Genomic DNA, 10,669 nt, shown 5'->3' with positions numbered 1-10,669 from the left:
TATTGACATATCAAGCTCATGCCAGGAATTGACTTTAGAAGCAGCAATGGTTCGCATGCAAACAGCAAAGAAAAAATATATCTACATCCTAGGAATCTACAGACCACCAACTGGAAACACAAGATCCGCCCTTGACCTACTATCAGACACACTGGAATTTCAAGACGTGCACAAGAAAACTTTATTAATCATTGGTGATATAAATATCGATAGGCTTGTCCAGGATTTTAAAAACACCATGCTGGAAGAAGAGCAGTGCACAAAATATCTGGAGATATCCTTTACGAGCCACCAGAATAACCCATAACACAGCTACTTCAATAGACTGCATTTGCTCAAATATACCACACGCAGATATTACTGGACATGTTGTGCACACTGGTCTATCCGACCATACTGCACAGCTGTGCCTGCTGAAAACACACCAAGAAGACATTCCACAAAATTTCATAATGAAAAGAAACCTAAACAATACTAACCTTAACAAACTGAAGGATTACCTCCATCTACAAAACTGGGAGCACGTCCATTCCTCGGCCAATCTTGAAACTTCTTACAATGCATTTCATAGTATCCTTCAAATTGCATTGAATTCAACATGCCCTCTAAAGAAAACTAAAATCAGCACTAATAAAAAACAGATTAAATACTATGATCCTGAAGCAAGAATTCTTAAAGAAAACTTTCTGAAAGCTTCACACAAATTTGAATTAACAAACAAAAATGAAGACAAAGAAGAAATGATTAACAGAAAAAGGATATATGACATGAAATCAATGACAATGAAATATATGACAATGAGGAACCTAAAATTGTCTTCCACAGCAAATTTCATACAACAAGCTGACAATAAATCAAAGGCTCTATGGCAAGTCATAAATAAAGAAAGGAAGGGAAATGTGAAGAAAAGCTCCTCACAGAACTAGAAATAAATGGTAAACTTAGTAAAAGCACAAAAGAAATGGCTGAGTATTTCAACACATACTTCTCAATGATAGCCGAAAATACCCTTGATCAAAACAGAGAAATTGCAGTAGACCCAGGTACGACGCTGAGCGGAGAGGAACCTCTCAGTCTAACATCTCTTACCTTAACTTCAACATCCTACAAAGAAGTTAAAACAACAATAAACTCCCTCAAAACCAAAACATCAAGTGGAGTAGACGAGTTTTCTTCAAAGATAATAAACCTTTGCTCTCAAGAACTTATCTCACCTCTAGTTAGTCTTATAAATAAATCATTCAAAGAAGGAATATTCCCATCCACCATAAAAATCAGTAAGGTATACCCTAAACACAAAAAAGGACCAACTAAAAGTGCCAAAGATTACAGACCCATCTCTCTCATTTCCACTTTCTCCAAAATCCTAGAAAAAATCGTTTTAGCAAGATTAATGCACACCTTATTCATCACAACCTCTTAACTGACTACCAACACCTCTCAGTGGTGGCTCTCTACATACTTGAAACCATAAAGCATGTAGATGAAATAAACCCTATAAGAAACCATGATCTACACCACTACAACACTCGTCATGGCTCCAAGCTGGTCCTTCCAGTACATCGAACTACTCTCTGGGAGAAAAAACCTTCTTATGCAGGCTGTAAACTGAGGAACCACCTACCAGACTGCCTGAGAGACCTGGCTGGCAATAAGCTGCACCAGGAGCTGAAGAAGTGGTTGATCAAAAGACCGGTCTACTCACTAAAAGAATTCTTTGAAAATACTGAAAAATAACATGTACTTTTATGTATATATGACACCATTTTAATTCTTAACGAATTTGCAATAAAGAAAATTGTATTGTATTGTAAACAGATGTTTCAGAAAGTTTGTCGAATTATAGCTGTCAACAGCTGTTTAATTTGAATTATGAAACGTTATTAAGTTTCTTTCTTGTCATAACATTCGAATGTAAACAAACTAATTTTTCAATTTGAATTCGACTTTATTTGGTGAAATGAATGTGTTATGGGTGGTAAAAAGCACTCTAAATGTTAATTCAGACCAAAAGCTATACCTGTTCCAAATTTCAGCACAATCAATATAGCAATTTCAACGTGATTCGAGGACAAACCTCCAAACATTCAAACTTTTGCATTTATAATATTAGTAGGATAATTATTGTTATTGAATATTTAAAACTAAAATTAACATCAATAATACTTACATTATGAAAGTTGACATCCATGTGTAAATATGATATATTATATACTAAAGTATATGTTCTTGATTTCCCTTTCCATTATAACAGTATCATACTATTTCCTTGGTCCAGTCAAGAAATTATATTAGTATTTATATTCCTAAGCAGTATTGTATATCTCATCAGTGAGAATTGGATGCAATGTCCTCTTGTCGCTTTTCTGTCATAAAAATTGCATTTAGTGTTTCATGTACTGCTTTGTGATTCCATTTGCTATAATAATAGACTCACAGAGCGAATGGTTTGTTGAATCATGGTAATGCCCAGTTCCTCTGTCTTGTGTTTCTTTAACTACTGTAAATATGCTATCCCACAATGTCTATGAAAGGCAAATTACTGTACACACTTTATGTATACCTTACACATTCACAAGTAAGTTTATTCAGCAAAATTCGGCTTAAATTAATTGGTTTACCATGTAGCCACGATTTTGAATAAGAAGTGTTGCTACTTTTGTTATAGTTTCACTCTATAAATTTAAACAAATTGAAAATATTGAAATATATGGTCTTACTGTTATAATACAATGTTTACACAGAACAGTACATTTAATATATTTCACAACTGAAACTATAAGACCAAGATGGGACTTTGTGGTGCTTTAGGAACCAGTGGGACATAGCCAGAAGGGATTTTTGAAATAAAAATAGGCTTATATTCATCCCAGGGTACCTAAGAATGTCCACGTAAAATTTCAGTACAATCGGTTGAATATAATTAGTGTGTGAAAGCAAAACAAAGAAACAAAGGAATTTTCAAATTTTTAATATTATTTGGTTAGCACATTCAAATCAAAACTAAGATGAGATATGGCCCAACCATAGATTACATCAGACTAATAATTATTAAATTAATGAAATATATGGTCATGCTGCCATAATTCAATGTTCACACAGAACAGTTGATTACATTTAATAGGCTCTTTCAATTAATGTTTTGAAACGTTAGAGACCAAGATAGAATTTTTAACCCCTTTAGAGACCATGGGGCTTAGCCCAAAATGATTTAAAAAATAATAATAGGCCTATACTCATCCTAGGGACGCTTTGAATGTCTATGTAAAATTTCAATTCAATTGGTTGAATAGTTTATGAGTGAAAGCAAAACAAACTAACAAAGGTACTTTTGTGTATATAATATTATTAGGATGTATTAGGAAATACATATGTAGAAATAACAAAACATATTAACAGTTTTGTTTTGGTAGCAAATAAATATATTTTAAATAATTAACACAATACGACTGTACAGTTTATACAAAAACATATTGTAAGAGTAACATTTACTGAATAAATGGCTCAGTATTACTACTCTTGACAGTATTTGAGTCAGAATGCCGTGTCAGATCAGGAGACTAGGATGTGACAGAGTGCCAGCAGCATGGCCAGGACTGCCCCAGCAGCTGAGAAACGGTAAGCACTGTTGCATCCATCTTGAAAACACTGACAGACTGTCTCCGTGTGGTCATCGTTAGCCATATTGTAGCAGTCCAACCTTGGATGCTTCTCCCACCCACACTTCCTGATAACCCTTACCATGTTGTTTCGCTCGAATACTGCAAAAGAACCCAGATCAATTAAAAATTAAATTAAATTTATTTCATTAGTTTTTCTTAACATAACATGCAGAACAACTCCTGTCATAATAAATACATTAAAATATATATATATATATATATATATATATATATATATATATATATATATATATATACAACAAAATTAGGTCTAAGCATATATACTAAATCACTGTATTAATTAATACAACATATACACTAGTATCTGTGAATATTCTTTCAACCTCTCTGAAATAATTCCCTCTAAGCTTTTTAAGGCCACCAGGGAGGTGGTTGTACAACATGTGGCCCCCTCCTCCTTAACCCCAGCATCACTTTATAATAATGCAGGAGATTGACATATATTACAAGATTATATATGAAATATACTCGTACAGCAGTGTTCTGTAGCTTTTGCATGTTGTTAAAATCTGCCCTTGTAATGCTGTTGTCATAAGCAAGCAAAACAGTAATGGAACACAAGTATATCATGGATTCTATCCAGGAATCTTTACCACCTCATGCAGAATTGTTTGGAATACATTAATTTCCCTTAACCTTCCAAGAGCTTTCTCTGAGTGAAATAAGTAACATGGTCAGAAAAAGTGAGTTCACTGTTAAGCATCACGCCCAGTATATAGACAGCGCTTTGTTTTCTTTAAGATTTATGTTCTTTGTACTCATGGTTCTCCAATTATCTAAGACTGGAAGTAGATTACAGGGTTAGAAGTAATCACTTTTCTATTGAAATTGGTTTCTATTAATATATTTATATATAATTCACGTCATTGGCTTCAAAGTTTGATGATATTCAATAGTTCTTTTTGCTTACAGTGTTGCTTTGACTGATACAAATCCAGAAATCTGTTGTATTTTCAAAATTATATAATTTCTAAAGGAAATTTTTAGCTAGTTGGAGTAAATTCTCTAATCCTCCTAGCTTAGGTCTTTGATGATAAATACTTGCTGAACAAAGCAGACAACATATTTTAGACATTTGTGCATTGTCAACTGGGCTATTACGTAGATTTCCTCATGCCCGACAAACAAAATCAAGATCTTATGAAAACCAAATAAAAATATTTGGATAATTTTATGCCCAGGACATTGTTTGAGTGAAAAGTACTAATTTAATCTTTAATAAATACAAAGAAATTGATATATTGAACGAGTCGTCACAGTAATGATTAGCCTAGTAATGTTAATGGTGAAAGTCAAGGAGTTCCTGCCTCACCCAAGAAAATACAAGAATTTTTCTGTGTGACATAAGTAATATGGTTAGTAAAAGTGAGTTCGCACGTGAGTACTACGTGTTTACAGTTCTGTAATTTACAGACGACTCATCGCTATCCGAAGGCCACCAAGGTATGTTACCATCGGGCCCAGAGCTTGTAACTACATTATGGCTCGCAAAGGTATAGGGCTGTGTAAAATTTATTATTTTCTATTTTGGTATTAAAAATATAAATTAAATTAAACTTTAGTACTTCTGCACGATACTAGCTTAGGCATACTAATTACTAGGTATTGAAATTTGAAGGGTATTTTATTTTATTTAACTGTCTTACAAAATAGGAAATATGCCATACTGATAACACTGTATAGGAACACTGTAGGAATCAAAGGGCTATGTCAGTTTTAAATCCTAGGGCTGTGAGTGGCTGACTCATTAAATAATCTTTATGTAAGTTTCGTCATTAAAGATATACAATACTACATACATTAACGATTTATGACACTACATACATTATGGATCTTACTTGGTATTTACTTTAAATTCATTAAGAGGACTACAAAATTCTCTCTCTAAACATTTCCATTGGCTTTAAAGATTAGCCTAAGCTCCATAATCTGCTTAAGCCTCATAAGTACCTCTTTTTTCTACTTTTAGGCTGAATTTCCGAAGATAATTCTCAAGGTTCAACTTGTGCATGGTATGTGTGACCTTCAAGTCAAGAGTCTGTAACTTCATCAGTCGATATGTCTCGTGTGTTTTTCTACCATCCCAACAACTGATTTCAATATGGAACGTAACTTATTTCAATCTTGTTATTGCAGTTTGTTGTCTGGCAGAAAGAGTGAGTATACTATGACCCATAAAAATTTAACTTGGTAGCTTGTTACTTTCCATTAGCAATTGCAGTTTTCCTTGTACTGGAGAGAGAATTGCTGCTAACAGTAGTATACAGACATATATTTCAATTAATTACTGATCTGTCCGTTAAAATTTAAATAATTTAAAACTGATTCTATTTGTGAGAGACAATGAAACTCGATTTGTCATAAAAAACATAAATTATTGAATGTTGTATATTAGATTATATGAGATTTGATTAAAAGAGGTGAGGACTCCCTAGTACCCAACAAGTCAACTTAAACTTGTTGACAGGTTCTAGTAGTTGGGCTTACCTACCCCTGTAACTTCAACGAGATACAATAGTTTATGCCTAATACTTTGATAAATTCATCACCTGGATGTGAGGTTACAAATAGGGTTAATTTCCTAACTTAAAATCTCTCACAATCCAAAATAATGTGTTTAGCAGTCTCCTCCGGCATATTACATAGTCTATACCGAGGATTTTCAGTAGTGAGTCTTAAGTAAAGTGTGCAAGTGTTTCCAGAATTAACCTTGTCATCAGCCAGCTTGTTAACTGAGTGTTAGTCCCTCTAATGAGTTTCTTACCAGAGAAGCTCTGCTACCGATGACAGCGCTCATCTCTGAACCATTTCCTAATGCTGTTGACTTGCTTATACCACAAACAGGTTTCAAGTAAACAGTAACAGGTACTGTTGGACTTTGAGAATTCATAAATATATCTATATATAGTGCTTTTCAACACAGCTTGAAAACATTTATGACGTCTTGAAAGTTAAAGGTTTTGTGAGGACGCCGCCTTGGACTCGCCTCTGTATACACCAATGGCTGACATCGTGCTATCCCTTCTCGACTTGTATTCTACTGTACGAGCACAACATACTCACTTGTCTGCACTATCTTGCGACAAAAAGGCTTAGCCCCCTTGTACTCGCCCAGGTCAGAGCATGGCTTGTAGTGAACACTGTTGGTGCTGTTGGCCTGCAGGTTGGTACAGTCAAGGTCCACGCCGCTGTTGCACTGGTAACAGAAGATGGGTGGACTTGCGTCGCTTCCATCGTCGAGAAAGTTCTCTTGGCTCACCGTCCCAGCTTGATTGAGAACATTTACAATTAATATGACAGAAGAAGTAACAACCAAACAAGACGACTAATATTTCTGAAAATAAATTTCATCAATGTGTTACAACAGATTTTCTCAAAGTGTGTTCCTCGGACCCCCCGGGGTCCGCGAGCCCATACCAGGGGGTCCGCGGAACTAGAGTACGAAATGTAGAAAACATATAGAATTTTTGAATGCTTTTTTATTTTTAAATGAAAAACACGTTATACTCAGAAGAGCAAGCAAATGCCAATAAAAATTTAAGATTAGCTATTGATGAAGCTGGAGCAATGGCGGGTCACTAAACTTGATAAACGGCCCGTGTGATGCAAGTAGCGCCAAATGCCACTGTTCAATAAATATAGACGCGCTGGCAGTGAAGAAAATGTCAACTGAGCTTAAAAATGTATTTGATGAATTCGTCAAAATTGTCAACTACATTAAGGCATGACCCTTAAATTCTCAGTTATGACAGGAAATGGAAAGTGAGCGTGGACACCTGTTCTAATCACAGAGTACGCTGGCTTTCTCGACGAAACGTTAGAAGTAAGAGTCTTTGTTTCTGATCGATAAAACGAAAAGTTAATTTTAAGAGAAAACGTTCATGTGTGAGGACCTTGGCATAATTGCTTAATTTTCAGATTCATTTACACTAAGAATATATTACTAACATATTCTTAGTAGAAGACAAAATCGAAGCAATTATTGAAAACTGAAGTTGTGAGGAAATTAAAAGCCAGCTGAAAGGAATTATTACACATCATTGCTTGTGTTACAACAGTTTCTAACCAAATTACTTTTTACAAAAAAATCATCTACGCTTTGTAACATAAAAAGTATCCAGAGAAACCAACTGAAGAACGTTAAAGCAACCTTTGAGGATGAACATTTCGATAATTCTTCCGAAAACTTCGAACACTATAAACTGAAGAAACAAATGCAATCCTCCCATTGATAGTGATGAGTTATAATTGTACATGTTCATCAAGAGGATAGAGGAAAAACCTATACTAATTAATAGGTCTACTAAATATTGTTGAAAATAGTTGCAGATATTTTAGATTTATCTTACGATATTAATAAACCTGAGTACTTGTAGTAAACTTATTTAATTAAAGTCCTAATACAACAACAGATAAAATGAATTCGGAATTGTTATTACTGCAAATAATATAGGTATAGTATAATTTTTAACTTTTAATTTGGTACAAATTTTATGAATGTGAAGGTATGCAAGTATGTAATAAATTGCCTACTTTGATATATTTTCGTGATAATTATATTGTGTATCTGGTACTTAATCAAATTTTAATTTACATTTGAAATTAAACTATTTATTTATGTATAATTGTATGTGGAAAACTAAGAATAATTTTCATAATTGGGTTTTGTATAGCCCTTGAAAGAAAGTGTTTAGATGGCCTATGGGTCCGCGATTCGCTTGACTTTGAGAACTTCTGCATTACAATATAAGTCAAGAAAACCACTTGCGGACTTTTTAAAGTGAGAAGGTCACAAAGTGCATGGTTTGATGTCTTAGATGTTTGAGAAAAAAAATCTGTAATAAAAGAACAATATCACGAAATAGCTGGACATACTGAATAGAATATGACAGATAAAGATATTCCATTCTCTGTGACAGAATCAAGACGACTTTTGAAATCGTCTTTAGATGCAATGTTTGGTTACAAATTAATATAATCATTTTAAAATTGCAAATACGGACGTTTGTACCATTTTCCATGAATAACTATCAAATCTTCGTTACACAATAATTTTTCAAAACAAAATAAAAATATTTTTAGTAAATCATAAAAATTGTTATTTTGATTGACACCTACAGCATTAGTTAATTATTGTTGATGTAGAAATAAGTTGTTTTGATGTTTTAAACACTGTTAATGTAAATACATGTTTTAGCACGTCTCAATATTTGAAGAATTGACATTCACTCTCTCGTGCAGATAGGCACAACCACGAAATTTCTCCACAATGTAGTATACTCGTTGATCATAATAGCTAACTGATCTGTGCGACCTTATCATGCGGACGACTGGATCGAGTTTCCGAACCAACATGTAGAGAAGGCTTTCACTTACTTTTCATTGCTTTGAGTGACAGAATCTTGAACTTTCTAACGTAAATGATTCCTTAATTGCGTATTTGTGTATTTTAAAGAATATTGGACCACATACAACGTGTAATGTCTAACTTTAAAAATATGTCACACTGTCCGGCTAACAAGTAAATTTATTGTATTCTACAATTTAAGCCTTGCTGGATCCTGTAGATTTTTATATTTTTATGAAAACTTAAACCTATTCAACGATATATTTTACTGATAAAAGCGGCAGTTATCTGAATATATTCATCCTATTCCATCCCTGGCAACTGAGTGATTAGCATTTCAGATTGTTACAGGTTCGTATCCTGGTTTTAGCATGGCGTTATCTCTCCCTAACTAATAATCACACAGGCCTAACCTTAAGTAATGTGACAAACTGTTCCAGGCTAGAACTTTATGTTGTTTCCTTATATAGGTATACATGAGTCTTTTATTTTCAGGAGATTTTTAATAACTATGAAAAGGTTGTGTTTACTCTTACAGATACTTCAAAAGTCAAAGTGTGTCCTCCAAAGAAGAGCAGTGCATGTAAGTTCTTAAATTAGTGTTATTGTTGTATTAATTAACTAGCTGCACACTCCATAAAATAACACGAGAGAACGGAACAGAACGTATTGACGGAAGGAGTTTGATGCAATGTAGTTGTTGATGCAGCTGTCATTGACTACATTGACACGCGATGTTTTGATGTTGTAGGCTACCTAACACCTCCAGGCACTTCAGCTTATCAAAGACGGTACGGAAAGTTTTCCTTCCGTCAAGCAGTAATAAACAACTCTACAACAATTATAAATATCTCTTAATTGTGCGCTACTTAAAAAAAGATAAGTGGATTGATACTGCAGTTTATAAAAATAGAACTCACGAGCACTTGTCACTCCCATTCTACTAGAATTGAGTGACACGTGGCAACCAAATCAGTACGAATTTGTTACAGGGCTAATTTTATTTCTAGCAGGGATGTAGAAATATTTGGACTACAATTGCCAAATTAGCCAATTTAATCGCCCGTTTCTCTCTTCCCCCCTGGAAGAACGTTATTTATTGTGTATACTGTTATCTAAATTACAATTTAGAAATAGATCACAGTGTAAATGTAAACAATGAGCCTATGGGCCACAGGAAAAAGTGTTTTATTCACTGAATTCGTACCTCATGAAAACATTTAACGTACAATTACAAAAACATCAAGTTATATGCAAAACAAGGTGCTATTATATTGAACGATAGATCGATGTAGCTACGTATTATAAATTTATCATTGTAGTTGGATACAGCCGAACTAAAAATTAACTTTAATATTCTTAAATCTTAACCGATAAAACTTCTACAAATCTAAAAATACAAATGTTTATGAGAAAATACGTGTCATATGTACAGTTTTACCTTAAACCAGAGTTTTAAGAAATATTACTCGTAAGTTAAGCCTAACTTATAACGATTCAGTTATGTATATTCAGCCATGTCTCCACCAAAAAATTGACTTGATTAACGTACACTATTCTGAATATAACTGATGATTTCAGCGATTGTGTCACACAAAACTAGTGAGATACACTAAGGATCAGATAATAGTATGCTTCA

General features: G+C 33.8%; 1 protein-coding gene across 2 annotated transcripts in view; it reads right to left on the bottom strand.

Annotated features, from left to right (window-relative positions):
- Window positions 1-3,392: 3,392 nt before the first annotated feature.
- The window catches only part of LOC124362415, a 49,446-nt gene continuing 42,169 nt past the window's right edge, over window positions 3,393-10,669 (bottom strand). For both annotated transcript variants that reach the window (XM_046816888.1, XM_046816889.1), the window contains exons 3-4: window positions 6,747-6,950; window positions 3,393-3,761 (exon numbers count right to left, since the gene is read on the bottom strand). In XM_046816888.1, coding sequence (XP_046672844.1) covers window positions 3,553-3,761; window positions 6,747-6,950 — 413 coding nt within the window. In that variant the 3' untranslated portion in view covers window positions 3,393-3,552. The remainder of the gene's footprint in view (window positions 3,762-6,746; window positions 6,951-10,669) is intronic.

The sequence above is a fragment of the Homalodisca vitripennis genome, chromosome 5 (genome assembly GCF_021130785.1).
Source record: "Homalodisca vitripennis isolate AUS2020 chromosome 5, UT_GWSS_2.1, whole genome shotgun sequence".
Taxonomy (NCBI): domain Eukaryota; kingdom Metazoa; phylum Arthropoda; class Insecta; order Hemiptera; family Cicadellidae; genus Homalodisca; species Homalodisca vitripennis.
The sequence above is the reverse complement of the archived record's forward strand: the minus strand, read 5'-3'. Positions and strand labels throughout refer to the sequence as shown.